This window comes from Chlorocebus sabaeus, chromosome 7, assembly GCF_047675955.1.
Source record: "Chlorocebus sabaeus isolate Y175 chromosome 7, mChlSab1.0.hap1, whole genome shotgun sequence".
NCBI lineage: Eukaryota > Metazoa > Chordata > Mammalia > Primates > Cercopithecidae > Chlorocebus > Chlorocebus sabaeus.
In genome coordinates, this window is record NC_132910.1 from 57,472,621 (window position 1) to 57,497,627 (window position 25,007).

Below are 25,007 nucleotides of genomic sequence, written 5' to 3' on the forward strand. Positions count from 1 at the left end.
CTGGTCCCTAGAGGGGCAGTCCTATCCTAATGTGCTCGGGAATTGAGCTGGTAGAGATAGAAACACTCTGCTCATTTCTTCTTCAAAACCCGACTGGAGAGCCAAATATTTCTTTTGGTTAGTTAAAAAAATAAAAAATATGCCTTTGCCAACTCTGTGGGAAAAGCAAACTCCCAGAGTTTGCCTTTGCTAATTTGTCCAAGTCGTGCTGTGGTTTCAGTAAATGCAGACACTGTTCAGCTCCAGCCCCATAAACCTCTCTGCTCTAGGTCTTCTCCGCCCTCTGGTGAAAGCTACTGCTCACCCCTGCAGTCACCACCTGTTCGGGCGGAACCTGCGGAGCTTGCACCTACGCCTCGGGCTCCTTCTTTCCTGCTGGGCACCCTGCTTTCCCTCTCCCAGAGAGGGTTTGCAACTTTTCTCCCAGGCTGGGGCTCGCCCTGCTTGGCTAACCCCCAAGAGCCACTGCCTTCCCGCAGCGCCCCTGTCCCGGAGTTGCCTGCCCCGCTGGGCCCCCGGGGAGGAGCCGAGCGCGCTCACCCTTCGCCCCGGGCTGGGGGGGCGGCGAGTCGGGCGCACGCGCACCCCCTGCCCGCCCCTGGCGCCCCTCCCTGCGGGCGGCGCAGCTCCCCCTGCAGCGCCTCCCCTAGCTAGGAGGGAGCGGGAGGGGGCTCCCAGCGCCGCGCAGCAGACCTGCTCCGGCCGCACGCCTCGCCGCTGCCCTCCGGGAGTGGCAGCAGTAGCCCGGGCGGCGTGGGCTGGGGGTTCCCCGAGACTCTCAGAGGGTCGCCTCCCATCGGCGCCCACCACCCCAACCTGTTCCTCGCGCGCCACTGCGCCGCGCCCCAGGACCCCCTGCTCAACATGGATTTTCTCCTGGCGCTGGTGCTGGTGTCCTCGCTCTACCTGCAGGCGGCCGCCGAGTTCGACGGGAGGTGAGCTGGGCCCCGATGATCCCTCCCCTCCTTCCCGCGCTAGTTTCACACTCACTGTCTTGGGTCACTTTTCCCCGCGGGGTTACGCGGACAGAGAGGCGTCTCCCCATCCAGAAGTTGGGCCATCGCACAGCGTGGCGCGAGAAGAGCGGTCCAGCGGCTCCAAGTGCCCGCCCGACGCGGGGCGGGCGCGCCCCTGCGAGTCTGGGACCCCAGCCGCGGACCCCCGAGGGCGACTCGCCCTGGCTCGGGAATTAGGAATGGGGGAGAGGAGCGGCTAGAGCCCGGGATCTCAGCTCGGAGGGCGCGGTTGAACCACCTACGCCGAGGTGACGCGCGGAACATCCCTTACCCGGGAAACTCCCGCGCCTGAACTAGACGGCTCTTCACTGGGGAAGCTTCCAGGCGCCCGGGGGGAGGTCCGGGCTCGGCTCGGGGCTCTCGGGGCGGCTCACACAGAGGGTGGGCGCGAGTCAGCGACTGGGCTACGGGGGAGATTTGTGGGCCTCCCCATTTGGTTTTCTTGAGGGAAGGAGGCTCAAAATGAGGACCGGAGGGTAGGCGCTCCGTGAGTGTGAGCATGAGTGTGTGTGGATGTGTGTGAGAGAGCGCCCACACTGCGCTGCTCCTCAGACCCGGGCGAGCCTGACGGCGGCGTGCCGTGACAGGTTCCAACAATCTCGGGCCGCGTCTCCGCTGTCACTCAGCCGGTCCTCCCGCGCTCCGGGGCCGCTCCGGTGTGTGAGAGACACTGGGTCTGTCGGGAGGGTGTGCTCGGTCCCCCTCATCTCCGCGCAATTACAGACCAGGCTCGCCCCAAGTGCAGATGGCTGCTGCGGGAAGAGGTTTTACTCTGGCGCACACTGCCGCCCGGTCGCCTTCCTTCAGCGACCCCTGCCCCCACCTCTCCGTGTAGGTCCCTGCCTAGTCCTAAAGAAAGATGTAGCACCTGTTTTACCTGCAATCTTGGAACGAATCAGTTCCACAATTGATTCGCTTTCTTGTACCCGGAGGCGAACGGAGGGGAACCAGTGGAGCGCCAAGAAAAAGCACAGCTGCTTGTTTACTACCTGGTCGGAGGAAATAGAAAGTTCGGGGTAATTTTGTACTTTGGAGCTGGGGGTAGAAAAGGCAGGTAAAAGAAAAGGGGAAATGAAAAGATAAAGAGACTTTAAGAAAACATGAGAGCAGCCAGAGTCTAGACCTTTTCATTTTATTTTTAAAAGCAATTCTGTGCTCACATTTGGGTATGTTATGCATTTCTTGCACACATATTTGCAACAATAAACCCATCACAAGATATGCATATGATGTGAATGCATGTAGCTTTTTGTAACTTTAAAAAGAAGTCTAAAACAGCCAATTAAAATGTTGATACCCAGAGGAAAAAAGTCATTTAGGTGTGACTCTAAACAAGGAAACAATTTAGCAAATAATGTGTCAACGTGTAATCAGGTATCCTGAAATCTGTATCCTGAAATTACTTACTTTCTTTAGGCATTATTTACATTAGAGAGGAAAATACTATGAATTGTTGATCTAAGCAAATTTCAAACCACAAGGACACTTGAGTTATCAGCTACACTTTAAACTCTCCTTGGTTTTATTTAGACTTTTTTTCTAGTACTTTTTTGTTTGTTTGTTTCTGCCACAGTTATGTCTCAAAAAGAGCTCTGTTACAATTGATTTTTGAGAAACCTTCTTTCTGCTCCTCCCCCCATCCACCTTTTATATAAGGCAGAAATTTTTTTCTGCTTTGACATGTCCTATTTAATACTTTTCAGTTTATGGTGAATCAGTCAAACCTGGCTTTCCCCCCAGTAACAGGTGTGGGTCTTTGAGGACTCTGTTTTATTTCAAGCTTCAGAAACTATCCTGTGAGTGGCAGCCCTGAGAATTGTTGGTGTTAGCTGGTGCTATTTCTAGTTAAGAAAGCATCTTTCCCTCCCCTTTTTTCTCCTACCCTTGTGTGTTGGGGGATAGAGTATTTAACTGTCTGCGATTTGACATTAGATCATAGCAGAGCTATTTCTGTGAAGGTGTTTTAACCTTAAATTTCTGCAGGCATAAAAGAGTTTGTAGAAAATTGTTGGGTGCGGTTGACATTTTTTCTAAAGTAATAATAAAGAGGAAATTACCTTTCTTCTCAAAAGTGGCCTTATTTATTTTGAATCTTTTTGTTTGGTAGGTGGCCCAGGCAAATAGTGTCGTCCATTGGCCTATGTCGTTATGGTGGGAGGATTGACTGCTGCTGGGGCTGGGCTCGCCAGTCCTGGGGACAGTGTCAGCGTGAGTATCAAGCCTGGAGACTTCAGTTCCCTGGGAGGTGGGGCTTTCCACCTTGTTCATGGCTTCACCCCACATATCAGAGGGCTCATTACTGAGCAAGGCTTGGCCTTGTAGGGCTGACTTGGGGATTTTCAGATAAAGTCCGATCCTTATTCTGCTGCTTTTCAACTTAAGCCACCTGTATTACGGCCCATTCACAGAGAGCCACCTTAAATGTTTATTTTAGCATTTTCCCTCAAAATCTGCAGCTCCTTCCTGTTTTCTCACCAGGTTTATTCCTTTTTTTTTTTTTTTTTTTCTTTTTCTTTTTTTTTCCCTCTCTCTCCAGGCTTGGAGATGGGGGTAAGATAATGAGTCTAGACCATATTTACACAAAATAAACTCTGAACCTTAGAGTACTTATATAATCCTCGCCATAGCTGTTGTGTAAAGTGACCCATTTGTAAATCCTTTTTTGAAGTGGGGTTGTATTGACAGTGTTTTAAATGGACCACCCAATATAATGAAACAAAGCTTCTGAAACAACATTATTTGTAAGTTCTTTAAGTAACCAAACTATGTAATAAGTACCAAATCAGGAAAGTGATTTTCACCTTTTCTTTGACCACAAATGGATATTTTAATGGTAAAGTTTAGAGCTACATCAAAAGAGTTTGAGAAATTTAGGAAATTTGTCCCCAGCATTTTATTGTGATCTTAAAATTGTATCTCACTCCTACTGCAAAAAAATAGTCTTCAAATTATTAAGTACATTTCCAGAGCACCCTTAGAGTACTGGGGGTGGAGGGGGGGCATTTCTAGTAAGATGATGGGAACTAAGTTGGGTTCTACATTGGGATATGTATTTTATTGCTAGTGAGGAAGGGGCTTAGAGGAAGAGAGAAGGGTAGTTACAAAGGCTAGAGCTGGCAATGGAGAAGCCTGCCTTAGAGAAGGGTTGCTAGTGTGAAGAGTCAGGCAAATTTAAGTTCAGGAAAATTAGGAGTTCCCTCTGCTATTTTAATTTTTGAGGATACTCGCAATGTCTTCCTTAATTTTGTGAAAGAGGAATAGTGACAGTCACAGATTTACTCTAATTGCACATAAAGACCACAATCTCTGGTTGGGGATAGAAAGGTGAAGCAAATGAATATTTGCCTACCTGGTCGGAATTTGAGAACCAACAGACTCTAATAACCAAAATGTGAAGAAAGGACCCTTCTGTTGGCCCAACACACCCACACATAACCCTCCTGAATGAAAAATGAGTAGTTCTATACCTGCAATCTCCAGCTGTGCAAATACTTCTGACACTGTAGAAGACTAAATTCCACCAGGCACCATTCTTCTTTTTGGATCATCTTCCCTTAAAACAATATTGAATAGACTAACCAGTGATTGCACAGCAGCCTTGCCTACTTCTTTCGTTTACTGGAAACTGGAGTTACCACCATCTCCCTTTAACAGAATGCAATTGACCCACTGTACAAAGGGTCTAGCCCAGCAGCTCACACATAGCAGATAGGCAAACATTTGCTTCACCTTTTACGTTTATACTTCCAAAATCAAAGTAGTTCCAAGGTTCTCTGTGTTACAATGAAATAAAATTCCTTTCAATTAAAAAGGCACAAATGGTTCTTTACCATTAACATTGAAGTTGGCAAGGTTGTAAAAATTAGCTCAAAGGTGAATGTTTTCTTCTGTGTATTTTATTTTTCTAGCATCTTAGATGGCCCAAATGTCTCTTGTCAGTTCAGAGTTCTGCCTGTCTTTGTTTTGATATAAACAGGTAGAGGAATGTGGGCTGAGAAGTCAGCTCAAAGGGGCAGAACAAATCAAAAAGAGGCTGCTCAGAGGGAATGAAATATCTCTGAAAACTTGTGATTTTTTTTTAAAGAAAGGCTTTATGAAATTAAAAGTTTTGTCACTATGTTTGTTCAAGAAAATGCCTTGCTATTGTATAACAATTCAATCTATTATGATTCCTTGTAAAGATTCCAAATAACTTCTAGAGAATTTAATGTGAAAAATGTTTTTGCCCTTTTGACCTTTAGATAATCATGTCGTTCTTTCCCATAAGGAAGGGATATTCTCCCTTCCTCATCAGAGATGCTCTGGTTCTCTTCTTTTCTGAATGATTCACTTTGGAATTTTCCTTCAAAACAGCATAGCAAAACAAAAAGAAACTATTCCCATTACTGCATAGATCTTCCCAACTTATCCCACAGAAGCTGTGTTTGTAGGTAGGGAAAGGTGGTCGTACCCTCATTATATTATTTAGCAGATCTTATGCCTTAGTGCAGTGATCCTTTGGTGAGTGTTTATTCCATTTGGTTGACCATTTGTGAGATGTTTAACTTAATTTTCTTGTGAGTCAAATACACATATCTGTACAAAACATGCTGCCCTTCATTTTTACTTGCTATCTTCCTATTTATGGACTTGTTTGGAGAAACCGACTAATGTTGCAGGATGCTAAAGCTGGTAAACCTCTCCTTCTGGCTCACTATGTCTAACCAGAGCCAGATATAGCTGGGAAACTTTACATTCTTCCGTCTAATACTGAAGAAGGAAGGATCAGTGATGCTACTCAAATGGGCATAGAAACTGTCCTGCTGCTTCCTGCCTGTACCACCCAACGTTCTATCCAAGTATTCCTGCCTGCTGGGGAAAGCATGACCCGTTCCAGAAATAGGCAGGTTGTGGGTTGTGTATTCATAGTTCTTTTGTAGGTCATACCCTTGGCTTCTTTTTTTTTTTTTTTTTTTTTTTTTTTTTTTTTTTTTTGATTATTTGTTTTGTGTTCTTGACTCTTAAACTGATCTCTAGCATATTGAAAATTCAACATTTGATTTTCTCACTGTCATGGGCTTTGCTTTTATTGACTATTGATGTGGCTGTTTATTGTCAGGTGAAAAATTTTTAATATGTTCACACACCGATGATTGCATATTTACAGCACACAGCATCTTAAATCACTCAGAGGTTTGTCACAAAATGTGTGTTTCTTGCTCTGTAACTTTTTGTCATCTTGATGGCATGTTTTAATTATGTTATTTCTCTCCTTCTACCAAGTGGAGACCTCTGTAATAAAGATTTTTCAGGGTTGTATATTTCATCTTTAAAAGCTGTGTATACTGTGGAAACAATTGTTAACCAAAAGCACTAGATAATTTAGGATAACTGAGTTCAAGTTCTGACTTTTGTACCTGAATAGCTGTTTAACATTTCTCAGCTACAGTTTTCTTATTACACAAGCATGTTCCTAAGGTATGTTGAAGCTCTAAACTGCATCTGAAAACTTCCTTAATGTAGAAAAACTATACAGGGTGTAAATATTGTATTTTTGTATAGTTGTCCTTCTGTTTACTCGGAGATTTGACTGTATATGTGGCTTATGACAATAGCATTTTTGTTGAAAGCATTTTATAGAAGTGTGAAGAAAAACTCAAAATACAACCAGTTCCAAGTTTTAACAAAACTATTCCATTTCTGAGTTCTTTGGCTGTCATTGAGCAACTTGTGGTTTCTGAAGGAAATGATGTGAACTAGGATGGTTTTATATCATTTATCCTTAAGAACAAGGAAAATTGAGATGTTTTCTTATGTTTCTACTGGAGATTTTGGAAAGATGTGAAACCTACACCTACAGCTTGACATTGCTTAGTTAGCTCTGAACCTCATTTCCTGCTGCCTCTTCCATGTAAAGTGAAAATTTTGGATTCTTATTGGCTTCAGATAAACTTACAGGTTAGTGAAACATAGGGACTGAGATACAGTAATTCATTCTGAAGCTATTTTGGAGTGGTCAAGTAATTTTAGTTGTATAACATATTACTGACTAATGATTATGGATATTGGAAATGATGAAAAATTATTGAATTATTTCTTTCTGCATTTCAAATGAAATGGCTATTAGTTTTGAGGAGAGAATTTTGATTTAGTAAATAAAATATTTAAATTTTCATTTCTTACTCCTATCTGGGTTCAGATACTCAGTCTTATAAATGGAACATGATTTATTTTTGCTCCCTATACTGGTCATTAACTTCCTGTCCATAATCACAAAACTATACAGATTATATATTTCTTTGATTATTTGGATTTTGAATACTTCTTTGATTATTTGGATTTTGAATACTCTCTTTAAAATAATTAAGAGAAAATTAGAGCTGTTAGAACATTAGAATTTGTTTTGAAGACCACACATAGTGTTCCCTCCACAGAGAGGTTATACTAGTAAATGCCTTTCTATTTGAGGTCAACAACTATGACAATTTCCATTGAACATGAATTAGTACTTAAAATGTAAAGCAATTTTTAGGCCGGGCGCGGTGGCTCACGCCTGTAATCCCAGCACTTTGGGAGGCCGAGGCAGGTGGATCACAAGGTCAGGAGATCGAGACCATGCTGGCTTACACAGTGAAACCCCATCTCTACTAAAAATACAAAAAATTAGCCGGGCGTGGTGGCAGGCACCTGTAGTCCCAGCTACTGGGGAGGCTGAGGCAGGAGAATGGCGTGAACCTGGGAGGTAGAGCTTGCAGTGAGCCAAGATCACACCACTGCACTCCAGCTTGGGCGACAGAGCAAGACTCCGTCTCAAAAAAAAAAAAAAAAAAAGGCAATTTTTATACCTGTATGTACCCAAGAAGTAACAGGGGCTCTCAAAAGGGGTGGGGATTGTACTGTTTATATCTATATTGAAGATTGCTAGCAGAATTCTGGGGTCAGCCTAATGGAGCAAAGTACACTTCATTGTCCTTAGTGTATTAGTTTCCTCCTCTAATTTTGAGGTGAGAATGCAGAATCTGGTGGGTTTTTTGTTTTTTTTTTTTTTTTTGGGTAGGAATAAAAGCAAGGCAATGGGTAATTTTATGATTACTTGCAACACTAAACTTGAATCCACAAATCCTTAGGAAGTGAAGATTTTGATTAAGAATATTTAACTGCTACTTTCCTTGAAAGGTTGTTTAAGAACATCATGTACCTTTGGGTAACTTCAAGTGATCTTGGAATGCAGATTCCAAAGTAAGATCAGCGTTGAAGAGTCTTGACCTTTTCAAACAGGTAATTTGTTAGTATGTGTAGTCTTCAAAGTTAAGTTTCAAAGAAAGTGCTTTGCTCTTTTATTCTTTTCCCCAATTACAACTGATCTTATGTAATACTATTAAGATCTACTAATTTCCTGAGATGCCTTCGTAAGCTTAATCTGGCCAGGTCTTAACCTTTCTGGGTTAGAAATTTTAGTACTTTTTAAGCTAGAAGGCCAGGCCAACTAAAGGGAAGCACTCTCCTCTCTGCCAGTTCAGCAACTAGATCTGTCCTCAAATACCTGCCACAGGGATATGCTGCTTGAAGTTGCCCACGCATATACACACTGGGACCAAGAAGGCACTTCTGGTGCCAGAAACAATACTGTGTTTGCTTTGTGTAAATTTTTGATAAGCTTTCAAAAATGTAAGTGGCTTCTCCCTCACCTCCTGTAACAAGTGTAACTTCCAGCATTTCTTTTTGTTGCTTTTTATCTATAGAATTCATGTTCTTTGCATTTTGAGTTAGTTGAATCCACTGCGTGCTTTCCAGATGACAATTAGTGATGCTCAGTGATTCTATGGGTGTCTTTCAGTGGCTGAGGGAAGATATTCATCACAGGGATGGGCCTTCATCACGGGGGAAATGGAAGGGCAAGGGAGAGGGATTCTGATGGCCTACCCCTCATTATTGCCTCCCACTGTGACATGCAGACACTCTTGCCCCTTTCCCATTGATTTTCTGCAGTGTTTTAAATTTCCACCAATCTTTGGAAAATATTAATTTATTTTGTAGGAGAAAATGTATTCATTTCCTCAAATATCCCTCCTCACAGAGACAAGCATGATCAGTTTTTGGTATACTTTTAAAAATATTTTACCTACTTATGGGTAAATTGCAATAGATCTCTCCCCTACCACCTACTTGTTTTGTGCAAATGAAAGCATACTATATACACTGCTTTGTATGCTGCTGCTTTTTCGTAACTATACCTGTTGAAAGGTTTTCTTCATAGACATCCTTGCTTTTTTTTTTTTTTTTTGAGACAGGGTCTTGCTCTGTCTCCCAGGTTGGAGTGCAGTGGCACAATCTTGGCTCACTGGAGCCGTTACCTCCTGGGATCAAGCCATCCTCCCACCTCAGCCTCCCAAGTAGCTGGGACCACAGGCATGAGCCACCACACCTGGATAATTTTTATATTTTTTGTAGAGACTGAGTTTTGCCATGTTGCTCAGGCTGGTCTCAAGCTCTGAGCTCAACTGATCTGCCCACCTCAGCCTCCCAAAGTGCTGGCATTATAAGTGTGAGCCATCTTGCCCGGCTGCCTCCTTATTTTTTTATGGACTTAGCATTCCATTGTATGAGTATACTGTAATTTATTAGCAAGTCTCTTACTGATGAACATTTGTGTTGATTCTGATATTTTGCTAACACAAGCAATTATAAAAAAAAACTGAACATATGTTAAAAATGTTGTTTTGCGTGTTCTCAGTGTTTCTGCAGAATAAATTTTTATGTGTGGTCAAATGGCAGATACATTTGTAATTTTTATCAATTGCCCAATGGCTTCTTACTCAGTAGAGAAGATAGTTTAAAGGGAAAGACTGAATGGCAATGCTGACCCAAAGGCTCCAACAATCCCATATCCAGAGTCTGATCTTTCCTTGATTTTAGGATTCTCTGATCCCTTTTCTTTCCCAAGAAATCCCTCTGACAACTCAGTGAATGTCCATCTGCTCCCATTTATCATCTGTTTCCCGTCAGACCAGAGGCAATGGGCTGAAGATAGGAGAATGGAGTGAAATGTGTTCATTTGCCAGGGTCTCCCAATGGCTTCCTGCCTATCATATACTTGTAAGAAAGATCCACACATTCCTTTAGGAATTACTTAATTCATTGATATTTTATTATCTTTGTAGTTTAGCCATAATTTTTTTTTTCCTTTGAGGTAGGGTCTCACTCTGTCACCCAGGCTGGAGTGCAGTGGCAGGATCTCGGCTCACTGCAACCTGTGCCTCCTGGGTTCAAGCAATTCTGCCTCACTCTCTCTCAAGTAGCTGGGATTACAGGTGTGCACCACCACACCTAGCTAATTTTTGCATTTTTAGTAGAGACAGGGTTTCATCATGTTGGTCCGGCTGGTCTTGAACTCCTGACTTCAGGTAATCCACCCACCTTGGCCTCCCAAAGTGCTGGGATTACAGGCGTGAGACACCGGACCCAGCCGTTAGCCATAATGTTTATACCTATGTATATAGTATGGGCTATTTTTTTTTTTTCTAGACCCATGACCTATTAAGGAGGAATATGTAGAATTCTGAGATCTGAATACCATTTTGGTAAAATATTTGGTAAAATATATTATCTGACTACCTTTTATGATAAAAGGTAAAATGATATTTTACCTTTATCTGAATACCTTTATGATTCATATCTGATATTTTATATTTATCTGAATTATAAATATCTGATATTTTACCTTTATCTGAATTACCTTATCTGAATACCTTTATGATAAAAGGTAAAATATCTGAATACCTTTTATGATAAAAATATTTTCAGGAAATATTAAGACATTTTTGTACCAAAATACTTTTTATAGTGTCCTTAAAAACCATAGGGGCATATATTTTCTATTAGTTATTCTAATCCTTATTCCAATTATATACTTAAATTGTCTCCTTTTAAAAAAGCAAGAAATGCATGGTTAGGTGAAAAATTAAAAGACACAAACTAAGAGCAAGACGGCAGTGAAGGTAAGTATTTCTAACTTTGCTGTTTTCCTGACACCTAGTTCCACCTTCCAACAGGCTACCACTGTTTCCTATTGATCCTTGTAGAAATTTCTTAACATTTTCAAAATTTCCCTTTTTCATAAATGATGGCATGAAGTACAAACGATTCTGTATCTTGATTTTTTTTTCATGTAACACTACATTTTGGAAAGCAGTCCTCATCAGTTATTTAAACCTGACTCATTCTTTTAAATGGCTATACAGTATGCCATTACATGAATGAATGTACCGTAATTAACTTAAAAATCCCCTATTTATGTACCTTTGAGTGGTTTTCAATATTTTGTTTTTATATAACATGCTGCAATCAATATCTGCATATATCATCATCACTATTGTGTACCTTTAGATATGGAGGACATATCTAAAGACATTTGATTTTTGTATTAGTATAATAATTGAAGAGCTTTCATTTTATTGTTACAAATTTTCTTTTGTTAAATATGTAATGTAAAGGAGAGTAAATCATGGCTAATATTACAGAGTAGAAACTTTCTGTTCAGTCACCTTCTATTTTTGGTTCCTTAGAAGATACCTTAAAAGATAAACTGATTTCTTTATTTCTATTTGTTTATGCCCTGTCTTGTTTGGGAAAGTATATAAAGTGGCTTCCAGGAATTCATACAATTAAAATAAGGAAATAGGGGCTACATGGAGGGAAATGGGAGTAAAATAGAAATATTAGGTGGAGGGTTTTTCAAATGCAGATATGTAAGCCATAGGATCCTATATACGTACTACAATTTGGTTATTAGCTTCTGGTAGCCAAAGGTAAAAGATGTTGTTGCTGATTTAATTTGTGTCGTTTGTTAGGGAAAAAGTTATTTGGCAGGAATTACATTTTTCCTTCATGTAGTTCTGAAGGAAGACTTTCACGTGACCCTTTACAGAGTGGGAGTGAATGATGGAATGGAAGGGGCCACAGCAACATTCCTATCATGAAGCCAGTGGTGGTTTTTGAAAAGCTGTTTCATAGAATATCCGTCAACATAAGATGAGGCCCTTACTCTAAAAGTACAGTTCACGGAAAGCTGTTCTATACATAGTTTAAGAAGCATTATGTACATAGCTTTCTGACAGCTCAGCTGGATCCAGCCCAGAATATCTAGCTGTGATGGGTGAAGTGTATAGGGCTTTGGATGGAAAGCTCCAGAATAGACAAGATCGTTTCAGGTTAGAATCACTAACAGTGTTCTGAAGTTCGCTGTGTTATTTAACAGATTAAAGGCCAGTTCATTTTTTCTTTCTTTTTTAAGTCTATATACTTTGAAGAATAGTAATCAACTGATGGAGTTGATATCCAGAGACATTGTGAATAGAGCATGGATAGGGCCCCGCCTAGGCTCCAGTATAAGGAGGATCTGCAAAGAAAGTAGTGGGAGATTTTTTAAAAACAATGTTGTATCCATTGGATAGCAATATATAAATTCATTACCATTTTGCTATATTCTTATTCATTTCCATGCCAATTATGGCTTGGAATAAAGAGGAAAGGCATGAACATGGTTCCCAGGCGTCATTTACCCTACTGATGCTGATACATGGATATGGGCCAGTGAGCCCAGGAACAACAGAATCCCTGACCAGTGCTTATTTCCCCAAAGTTCCTGATTGCTATAGGTGTTTCAGGGAATCAAAGTAACCTCAACTGTTTTCTTAATTCACCTGGATTTATAAGGGTTTATTTATATAAGTTGCTTAGACCTGAACAGACTCAACGCAGAGTCTGTAGGCAATACTCTGCATATCAACATCCCGTACCCAAACCTAAGTCATCTTTTCACTGGGGTGTGTGGAAGGTCTGATTCTCATGTACTCTTGAAGCCCTAGGCAATAGAACCTGAAATCCTGACGCACATATACCCTAGGATAATTTCTCTCTCAAAAAAAGCAAATAGTGATTTTTAAAAAGATGACTCAATGATATTCTGAGAGGGCAGCAATCCAGTAAGGTTCGTATCTCCTTGGGAGTAACAAAAAGAAGGTCTTCAAACGCCTTTTCTGCAGAGACTAGTGTGAACCAAGAATCTGCCTGTCTGAATTGTCACCCTGTATCAACGTGGTGGCGAGGTGACAAAGTTAGCATTGCCAGGGCCAGGGTTTTCTGTCTTCATGGGAACAAACAAATGATCAGTCCTCAAAGATAGTAAAATGTAGCCAAGATAATTTGGCTTGAAAAAAATTCGAAGTGATATAAATCACCAACTACAACCATTGAAGATACTAGTAGCATATTGACGGTACATCCCTGGGAACATGCCAGGGCAAATTGGGGTGCAGAATACACCAGTTATTTAAAAATTGGTATGTTATAAGGTAAATAATTCAATTAATATCAAATACAAATAAACTTTTTATTTTAATTCACTAAGACTTCTTTTTAAGTTTTCTGATTTTATTGCTACTGGTACATAATTAAAGACACAATTATGGCCATAATAGAATTCCTAATAAAATTTCTGATAAAGCCAGAATGAAGGAGTATATTACAGGCCAGACATGAGAAAGCATTATGATGTGTGGTAAAATAGTGACATCTATTTTTTCATTCTTTATTATTTTACAGATTTTCTGAAGAATTTTAGTTTAAACTTAGCCTGCTGAAATACTGTTAAATCAACCTGTTATTCTTAACTCTGAGGGAGGAAAGAGATATGAATAATCAAAGTGATTTCTTAGCTTTAGAATATAGTTGTTGTTTTGGAGAACAAACAGTTTTATTCTGATTATGTTTTATTAGAAGCCTTCATTTTCTGCCATACATTAGCTTTGGTAGTTACTAGATGCCAAGGGAGTGCAAATTTGAGAATAAGGATTTGGCATGGGTTATTTGCATGTTGAGAGTCAAGATTTAACTAAATTTTAAAACCAAACACTTCATTTGATCAATATCTTTTTAACCATTCTGTAGATTAATAATATAAATTCTCCAGAACTGACATTACTTTGCTATAACATCATCAGATCACAAGGTTAGGGTTGCCTTTTGTAAATGTTATTCATTTACTCTGAAATGTTAGGAAATATGTCATCACAGTTTAAATTTGTGATAATATATACAGAAGGAAAACACAGCTAGGAATTTTGGATTTATGCTTACTTTGCCAAAAACCATGTTGATTTTCGAAAACCTTTAGCCTTTTTTTTTTTTTTTTTTTGAGGTGGTGTCTCCCTCTGTCACCCATGCTGGAGTGCAGTGGTGCAATCTCAGCTCACTGCAACCTCTGCCTCCTGGGTTCAAGTGATTCTTCTGCCTCAGCCTCCCGAGTAGCTGGGACTACAGGCACCCGCCACCACACCTGACTAATTTTTTTGCATTTTTAGCAGAGATGGGGTTTTACCATGTTACACAGGATGGTCTCGATCTCCTGACCTTGTGATCTGCCCGCCTCAGCCTCCCAAAGTGCTGGCATTACAGGCTTGAACCACTGTGCCTGGACTAGCTTTATTTTCATAAATCAAAGTTCTTAAATTCAGTTTCTAAGGAAAGCCCCTAAATGGTCAAAGGTTTGTGTTGCTGAATTTCAGAAACTCTATGGATGGACTTTCCAAACATAAACTTCCCACCAAAATAATGTTCCAAAGTGTTTAGTGCCTCTGTTTTATTTTAGTGTTAAGATTTTTTAGGTACTTGGTAATTATCTGCAAAATATTTACATACCGACAAATAGCAAAGCCATTGATAATTAATAGGAAAACACAAATCACAGTTTATGTTTATTTATATTTTTTAGTGTATTTGGGTGTTTAGAGTTGATTTTACATTGTGTATACTAACTATGGTAATAGATTATTTCAAGTTTACATGATTATAGAAATATTTTATGATGTTTGACATAGATACTGGTGGTTTCAGGGTCCCTTGTCTCTTGGTTGAGTTTTTACATCCCTGAAGAATTAAAAGATTGTGTCTTGGTGTCTATGTATGGCCAAGAATTAAGACATTCTGATGTACAGTTTCATTTCCTAACTAAGGCAGAAGTGGTTTTTGAAACAATTACTTTTTAGGAGAAAAGTATAAAATTATGAAGAAATAATGTGTAGGTTTGCTAAATGTTGTGTTCTTAAATCTTGTGTTGAGGTGTGAATAATTTTTTTATATCTTTAATAATTCTAAACTAGTGTACTGAAAGTTGGGATCATCCACATTGCTACTTAATTTGTTGTCCATAGGGTCTGTTGTCTTGGATGTTGGTGTTATAAATGTACAGAGTTAGGCAGTTGTCTGTGAAGAGTTTGCAGGCTAATATCAATGTTTTTGACGATGAAAAATACAGCATGAAAATTAAGGTTGGGGTATAGAGACCTTTTTAGAGCTATTACTTTTTCTAGGTGATGATTAAGGTTGGGAGGCAGAAGTACATTGTGTCAAGGAGGACCTTTCCCTTTTATGCATGCACCTGGCATTTATCACCTTTAACAAAGTGCATGTGTCATGCTGTGCTGCTTGCTTAAGGGGGTGTATGCCTCCAGTGTGAGTCATGCTGTAACTGCATCAGCAGTCTTAGCCTGTAGCATTTTATTATTTCTTTTCCAAAGTTTATACTTGGCCTAATATTTAGACATTTTATAATTCTTTACAGTAAATGAAACTATACATCAGAAGATAGGCATACCTTTGGATTTTTAAAAAAAAAAAAAAGTCTCAGTTCTTTAAGGTTTCTTATCCTGGATTTTCCTAACACTGTCCAAAGTTCAGGACTGGCTCCAAACCCATAAACCTGTGTTTAGCAAGCAAGAAACATAATCCCCAAATAGTTTAGTTTCTCTGGTTTATGAGTCACAATTTCATAAAATCATCAGAGTGCTTATTAATTTCAACCACATATAGTAAAGTGAAGAACCTTCAGATGAACTGAAGCAAGGGTTCTTAGGCAAGTTGCCAGAGAGAGAGTTCTAGAGTTCTAAGCTAGCTGAGTAGCTTTGCTGAAATGTTGCTTGTATTTGCTACTGTGGCCATTTTATGATGGCTATAGAGCAACAGATTATCAAGAGAAAATGAGACAGATTTTTCAAGATTATGTGCTATGAATGAATCCTATTTTAGTGAATCTTTTAGTGGGGTTTATACTGCAAAAAAAAGGTATGTAGGGCATTTATTTCTGGCAACTTTCATAAAAATTGTTGTGATGGTTGCGTATAAAAATTTCCTTATCCTTCAGTAGAGAATAGATCCCAGAAACTTCCTAGAAGTAATCTATTCCAGATTTAACATTGCTTTGACATAAAATGCAGTTTTGTGTAGTTTTAAAATGCAAATTAAAAAATATAGCATATTGGCTAAAATTTTATCTTGAAGTCAGTTATATATTGATACCATAAAACTTACTAAATCTAGATGTTTCAAGACTAACTTATGGTAAGTAGGAAAAATATGACCCAACCTTAAGATACTACAAGGATAAAATAAACTATACAAAACTGTTTGGCTATTTGGTACTAATACAACTAGTTAGAACATAATGATGTTTGCTATTCTTTATTAAGTTGTTTTACCTTTGCTTACAATAAAGTATTTTTCCTTATAAATTTGAGGATTCAAAATTGGCAATTAAATAATATTAAAGAAACGGTATCCTTTTATGTTTTTTCTTTCTCATATATAACCATAGTCATAACATGTGTGATCCAGAATGTAATTTGCTATTTACACTTTGATTTCAGCTGTTTGCTTAGATTGTACCTGATGTATTTTATTATTCTATGTAAGGAATATGTCAACATCAAGATATGGTGAGTTCTTTTCAAATTAACACTAGAAACCTGACCAATATGAAAAAAAAAAAAATGTCTAGCAAGCAAATGTAATATGTGTCTTTAAAAATACATAGCAAGCATTCTGGATCAATAGTTAAATTATTGCTTCAATTAAGTCAAATTAGACTTAGAATTTTTTTCTTCTTGTATTACCCAAAAGAAGGCCCCACTCACCTAATTTTAAATGATACAAATTATACACATAAATATATAATTGTAAATTACAGTGGTTATTTAATCCTTTAAAGGCATTAATTAGAAGAGAAAAATAAAATTATCCCTTTTTTACCTCTAAAATCTCTAGGTTGATCAAACACTGACCATTATTAGTACCATTTCAAGTTTCTTCCCTTTACTTTCATCAAACTGGGTTATTTATGTATGTTCAAATGAAATGGCTGTGCTTTCATGGTAATTCTTGTTGCTATTGACAACCAAAGCAGCCATGCAAGAAGAAAATGCTGTGGAAGGGAAGAAAAAAATTTATATTTCCTCCCCAAAGTTGGAGAGAGAAGGGAACATACAGTATATAAAAAACAGGTAAGTAAAAATGTATCAATTTTAAAACTATTAGCCTTTCTTACTAATTGATCAAAAGTTTAAATTTTTTCAGATGTGTTTTCCAACTCCCATTTAAATAAAAGGATACTGTCTCTAGGAATCAGAAATTAATATTCTGGAAATGAAAAATTGGATTTGAAAGTACAGCATCATAAAAGGTCTGAAATATTTTAATTTAGAATTTAGACTATAGAAGAATAGCATAACTTCAATTATTGGTTAATATTTTTGTTATGAAATGTTTTTTTAATAACAAAATGGTGACTAAAATATTACTATTTTAAACATGTCCTAGATTTTTTTTTTGTTTCAGAAAAGCACTGAAAGTTGAATATGTGTAAGTCTCCGGGAATGTAACAAGTTGATAAATACCCAAGTCCAGCCTCCTTACAGAGAAAAGATCTGGAATTTCTTTTTTTGGACATTTGTTTTGCAGCTTTCTACGTCTTAAGGCAGAGAATAGCCAGGATAAGGTGCCAGCTCAAAGGTTAGATGAACATATTTCTTGAAATAATTTTGGCTAACCTATGTCTTGAAAGGCATACCTTCTAAATAATTTTACAAAACTATAAACAGAACATTAGTTGTGTTTTTGAGTTGCTTCTCTTTAGGAGAACTGTATTTCTTAGAGATGTGTTTATTCCATACACAATTATAGTAAGTTAATTTTAATTCAATTATTACATTAAACTTTTCCCTTTCAGTTGATAATTCCTTTCTTCTGTTTTATGAATCTAATAAATTGACCTCCACTCTAAGCTAAAGGACAGTTTATGTTTTTAATACTTAAAGAAGCAAATATAAAAACAAAGTCCACCAAATGAAATTACTAACACCAGCCTATCATTAACCTGAGGGAATTACATTTCATATTCATTAATTCTCCATGGAACAATTCAGGTAAGAAATATTTTTATTGTATGACATATGTAAACAGTTATAATAGCACCTATGGACATTTATGCTCTTGTTTTAGGTACATAAAGGGTTCCTTGTTTAAGATATTTTTGGCAGTAAATAATGTCACTTATCACCCTATGACACTTTAGTGAAAAACTTTGGTGAAATATGTGGAATTGTAATGTTTAATGGAATTGGTTCTAAGAAGACAATGTTCTTTTTGTTTGTTTGTTTGTTTGTTTGAGACAGCGTCTTGCTCTGTTGCCCAAGCTGGAGTGCACTGGCATCATCTTGGCTCACTGCAAACTCTGCCTCTTAGGTTCAAGCGATTCTCCTGCCTCAGGCTCCTGAGTAGCTGGGATTACAGGTGCCCACCACAATGCCTGGCTAATTTTTTATTTTTAGTGGAGATGGGGTTTTGCCATGTTGGCCAGGCTGGTCTTGAACTCCTGACCTCAGGTGATCCGCCTGCCTTGGCCTCCCAAAGTGCTGGGGTTACAGGCATGAACCACTGCACCCGGCCTGACAATGTTCTTTAAACTGATTGAACAAACTATCACATGTCATGAAAAATGTTTTTAAGGCAGAATTTTAATAAGAAAGTATTTGGGAACAAAATTGATAGTACTAGAAATAAAAGTTCAGAAATTTCTTTGTTCAGGGAGACTTAAAGCGTATGTATCCTAAAGTTACTAGCAATTATAAGATTGACTAGTAGAGCTATGGATGTTAGGGAGGCAATGCCAAGGAAACAGTAGAATGTATGCTTGGTCACCAACATCTGGGTTCAGGAACTGTTCCTATGACTTACCACCTGTGAGAAACTAGACATTTTAACTTTTCTGAGCTGCAATGTTGTAATCTTTAAATCTAACTTTGCAAGATTCTTACTGGTTATAAGGAGGGTGCCTTCCACAGTTCTTGACAGATATTTGCTATTATTAGTGTGTGCTCAATATATACAATACAAATGGAGAATTCTGAGCCGAGTTTTTCTAGGATCCATCTTAGGACAGATAGTATAGCATGTTATCAAATGGTTTTGTTTACCATAATCATGTTTTGGAAATAATCAATTGGAAGTAGAAAAATTATTCAGTTATTCATTTCTAAAATAAAAACTTTCATGGGATAGCTGTCTGTGCTTCTGAACCGTTTTTTCCCATTTCTCTAATAATATCCATCCATAAACCTCCGAGTGGAACAGTTGTGGTTATCTAACAGTGTTTGCACTTGGGAAATGAATTGAAGGGAGATGGAATTGAATTGTGGAACGTTAGCATTTAGAGTTCCTATGATTTATCTGGTAATTATTCGAGAGATTACTAGAGGTAAAGAGCTAAGTTAGGTGCTGGGAAGATACAAAGGTGAATACGACAGGGACCCTTACTTTCAAGCAGTTCAATTTAGTAAGATGATTGGCTCTTACTCCTTCTATGATTCTTAAATAGGAATAAGTTAGGGATAAAGATTTGAGGGAGTTCAGGGAAAGAATCATTTTCTGCTGAGGAGGATCAAGGAAGACTTCATGAACTCAATGGTATTCAGTTGATACCATATATATAGTATCTGTATATTATATACAGTATCTATCTATATATATAGTATCAGTATATACTGATAGTGAGTGATGTGAATGCCTAGAGCGTCATTTTACTGGGATGATTTCTGCAGTAGTTGGTCCTGGATCATGCAGGTAATAGCTGGCTCTCTCCATTCTCTCTCTCTCTCTCTCTATATATATATATATATAAATTATCTTATGTATATATAATACAGATTGTAATATATAATATATATTTATATATTATGTATTACTATATTTATATTTATAATAAATATAATATTTAATATAATATATAATGTAAGTATATAATGTATTTAAAAATATATAAATATATTATTTATATATTATATATTATTATAATATCTTATAGAGAGAGAGAGAGAGAGTATGGAGAGAGAGAGCCAGCTATTACCTGCATGATCCAGGACCAACTACTGCAGATATCATCCCAGTAAAATGAAGCTCTAGGCATTCACGTCACTCACTATCAGTATTGAAAGCCCACAGAGGAAGTCAATACTGAATAAGAGGCATGTTTTGGGAAAGCCATGTTTTAGTATAGGATTTTGTGAGAACATGTCTTAGGGGGCAGTAGCCCAGACCAGCAGTGATGGAGTGGTGATGGCCCAGCTGAATCCCAAGGGATAAATCAGTCAAGTGAAGAGTATCCTGGGCACACAGAAAAATGCATTTAAAACTCAGGAGCCAGAGGGAGGAGCACATGCCGAGAACTATAAGAATCTCAACCCAGCATATGTGGGATATATGTATGAAGGGCATCTGATGAGAGATGCAGTGGGAGAAGTGGGAAAGGGCTGACTCCTGGAAGGCTTTTGATATCATATTAAACACATTTGCCTTAATCACAAAATTGTAGAGGAACACTGTAATGATTTTAAGCAGATAAATTACATAATATTTCAGAGGATACCTGGTGCTAATGGAGCAGATCTAGCACTCAGGTGAATTTAATTTTGCTTGGAGTGTTTTAACATTTTTTGAAATTCATGTAGTTGTCAGTGTTTCACAGGAGACATGTGTATATAAGAGTTGGTTGAAAAATCAGTAGGTCTGCATTGCTGTGAGGAGTCTATCAGCTGGGGCCTCTTCAGTAGCTGGCCCATTTGGAAGAAGCATGTGCTTCATTTCCCTGTGGGGCTCACTTCCTTTAGTGCAAATGCCTGGGACCTGTAGGAAGTCAACCTGGTGAGAAATTAGGCTGCATTTTAAATAGTGGTGGTGGGAACAAAGAGAAGGAGAGGGATTGAAAGATACTTAAAAAAAAAAAAGGATGGACAGGCACACAGTGTTAGGGCAGCGGTGGGGCACACGGGCTTGGCAGACAGACTTGCTGCCACCACAAATTGTGATTTTGAGAAACTTAACAGTCTGAGCTACAGCTTCTTTTTTGATAAAATATAGATAACAGTTCAGGATTTTTTATGAGGATCAAATGAGGAAACCCAAAGCATTTGATTCAGCAACTGGCTTATATTCACATTCACATTCAGTCACATGGTGGCTGCAGTATCTGCAATGCTGGTCGTGAAAGGTGAAGAAGATGTTATCAAGATGACTCCCAAATCTCTGGGACATCATTTGGTGAGCTAGAGAACACAGGAGAAGGTGCAGATAATGATTTCAATTTTGGATGTGTTCAGTTTGAAGTGCTTGTGAGACTTTGAAGTAGAGAGATTTGATATGTGCATAGATTGCAGGGTGAGATCTGAACAGAACACAGGCTATGATTTTATTTCTTTCCACTATTCTCCTACTCAAACCTTCCTTCCTTTTCCTTCATCAACTTCAGTCAACATTGATTATTGCCACAAGTATCTCCATGGAGGAACAGTTTTAAACCGTAGAAGAAGAATGTGGGATAGGTAAAAATCCACATCTGCTGAAATGTTATCTAATAGTTTTAAGTTCTTGAAAAAAATCTTTCCAGTTTACCGTTTTGGCCTGCAGTTGTAAGCAACTAATAATTCAACATTTGTTTATATGAAGGGCTGAAAAAAAGTCATCCTCTACAAACATATTTTCTTTTTTTCCCCTCTTTTGGTTGCCTTTTTTTGGTTTACCTCACCACCACTCCTAACTCTAAGAAAATGTTTGACTAAAAGTGAGTCATTGTTAATAGTGAATGAGTACTTTTTTTTTTTTTTTTTTTTTTTTTTTTTGAGACATAGTCTCATTCTGTCACCTAGGCTGGAGTGCAGTGGTGCGATCTCAGCTCACTGCAGCCTCTGCCTGCCGGGTTCAGTGGACTCTCCTGCCTCAGCCACCCAAGTGGCTGGGATTATAGGCATGCACCACCATGCCCATATAATTTTTGGGCTTTTTTTTTTTTTCAGTAGAGACAGGGTTTTGCCATATTGCCCAGGCTGGTCTTGAACTCCTGAGCTCAAGCAATCCACCCACCTCGGCCTTCCGAAGTACTGAGATTATAGGCGTGGGCCACTGTACCCAGCCAAGCACATTTATTTTTTAAGTTTTTATTCTGTCCTAATACAATGTATTAAAAATAAGCCCTGCCTCAAGTCCTAGCCTAAATGCCACTTTTCTCCAGTCTGCTTTCCAGATTTTCACAGCAGCAAATCTTCTGTACTTCCTCTACATATAACACCTGCATGAAGCATATCTCACATTGCCCTATATTGTGGTTATTTATGGATCTATATTATTTGTTCTGCTAGACTATTAGTTTTATGAAGGTGGGGACTGTGTCTTATACATCTTTACACCAGCTTCTGCAATGCCTCGTCCAGTTCAGTTCAGTACACTTTTGAAGGTGTAAGAACTAGACATTTCTATTTATTAATAAAAGGGATTTTTAAAAAAAGATGGACAAGGTGTAATCTTAATAAACATATTGTGGTTTTCAGGAAACAGTTTAATGAGAAAATGAATGTATTTGTCTCCCTACCTTATGACCTTATTACATATCATAGATCTTCTCTCTTGCTTAAGGTTCTAAAAAGAAATCAATTGATGTGCTTGAAAACATATAAAGGTAATCTGATTGTGCCATCTACTGCTTACAGACCATCGGCTGTTCACAACTATGGGTAGAGTCTTGATTATTTGAGTAGAAGCCTTTTCACACTGACATTGCCTTATCTGTGGAGGACTATTTCTTGTTGTGGGCCCAGTCGCAGTGGACTGCCCTTGCATTTCCAGACTTCTGCTGCTTCATGCCTGTTGGCTTTTCTCATGCTGCTCAGTCTGAGTCAAAGGTCCTTCATCCATTCCCGTGGCGAATTTCTACTTATCCTTTAAAATTCAGCTCACATTTCCTCTTGAAAGTTTTTCCTGGTATCTTTCCTATTCCTGCCTCCCTGCAGAGAAATTTCTTCTTCTTTATTCTTTTAACACCTCGTACACCTGTCATGTCTGTCTTTGTCAGGAGACTGTACACTACTTCAGAGCAGGTGCTGTGCTTTTAAAGAGCTCAAAGTCTAGTGAGGGAGCTAGATAAGAAAAACAACTCTGAAAATATGGTGTAAGATATATATATTTAAAAGTAAACCTGTATATACATATAATTTATGATAGAAGCATGCACAAAGGCTTATGAAAGCACTGAAGAGGGTACGAACTCAGCATGAGGGGTGAAAATCTTGGGGGTGATAATGGTCAAACTAACAGATGAAGCCTGTCTAGATATTAGTGTAGCAGACAAGGGGGAAAATGGCATTCCATGTGAAAGTGTGGAGGCACTCGAGTGTATTTCTTTCTTTCTTTCTTTCTTTTCATAGAACGATGTTTTTATTTGGTCACAAAATAAGGCTACCAGTCTTAGTAGTTTTGACCTGATTATTTACATAAGCGCGGAAAGAGTGTAAATTTCTATACAGGCCTTCTTAAGTTGCCTCCCTGGATGTTTTCATAAGGAGTCTCAGATTGGACTTTTTTATTCCTCTGTTGCTGTCCTGAAGCTAGGAAGACAAGCCCAAGAGATTATCTCCACTAGATTTCACCTACAAATAATATAAATTTTGGCAAGTCCCCAAATATGCCATTTCCTGGACTCTCGTGTATTCTAAGAACTGCAGTTAGCTGCTATATTTGTGAATGTGATTGGAAATTAGGCCAGTGGGATAGGCAAGGGTCACATCATGAAATGTGGTACTGAATGCCATGCTGAGTGTTTGAAATAGTATAAAGAGCTAAATGAACATGACGAGGAGCCAGTGAATGAGTATAAGGAGCAGAATGGCATGCCAAAATCATGGGTTAGGGAGGTCCCTCTAACAACAGTTCAGGCCTGAATTGAAGTCCACAATGTTTGACACAGAAAGACTGTTGTGCCATCACTTCCATGACCACTCCCTTATTGACGGACATTTAAGTTGTTTTCAAATTTCTGTTTAAGGTTCTGCATCAGATAAATTTGGAATAATTATCATTTTCTTTAGAAAACAAATAAGCAAATTAAAAACACTGAAGGTCAAACTGACAAATCTGACATCATATTAGTCAAGACCCAGTAACAAAATTGATTTAATTTTAAAAATAATTAATGTATACTTCAACTCATGTATCAGTGACTCTTTTAAACACAGAGACTTTGGTTGCTTAAAGAGGTGATGATAGTTACATTAAAATTTTCTGGCCTTTTGTGATGATTCCTTAGCAAACCTGCTCAAAATTACAGTATCAGATCTTTAAAATATGATAATTTTCAAATAAAAGAAATACTGTAATGTGTTTCATTATATTCTGTAAATTCTTACATTATGAAAGATACCTTTTATATATCTTTCAGATATCTATTAAATTTCCTTTTTGAAAGAATTTTTTTTAGCACTACGTCTTTTTCAAACCTTTTTGACTTTCCTAAACCTATGTAATTAATCACTGCCTCTTCTGTGTCCTTAACATGCATCTGTTATCAGGACATCTTTGCTTACTTCTGTTTCTCCTTACTGGACTTATGTGCTTAAGGTTGAGAACTTGCTCTCCTATTAATTTTTATATCCCCAATTTTTAATATAGTGTCTTAGATACTGGGGCATTTCCTCCTTGTCATACTTATAATCCTTATCATAATTAGCATTTTATTGAGCTCTTATTAATGAGATGGGTACTGTTCTAAGTACTTTATTTGGGTTTTCTCATTTAATCCTCCCAATAAACCTGTGAGTAAGCTCTCTATGAATCTTGTGAATTTACTGTTTTTTAAATTAA

At 38.3% G+C, this 25,007-nt stretch overlaps 1 protein-coding gene across 6 annotated transcripts in view; it reads left to right on the top strand.

Annotated features, from left to right (window-relative positions):
• The first annotated feature begins 208 nt into the window (after window positions 1-208).
• The window catches only part of NPNT (nephronectin), a 77,408-nt gene continuing 52,609 nt past the window's right edge, over window positions 209-25,007 (top strand). For 2 of the 6 annotated variants that reach the window (XM_037990571.2, XM_037990575.2), the window contains exon 1: window positions 209-935. In XM_037990571.2, coding sequence (XP_037846499.2) covers window positions 224-935 — 712 coding nt within the window. In that variant the 5' untranslated portion in view covers window positions 209-223. Of the gene's footprint in view, window positions 936-3,123; window positions 3,225-17,786; window positions 17,838-25,007 lie in introns of all 6 variants that reach the window. The other 4 variants (XM_007999454.3, XM_007999452.3, XM_007999456.3 and 1 more) reach the window with 4 other exon arrangements.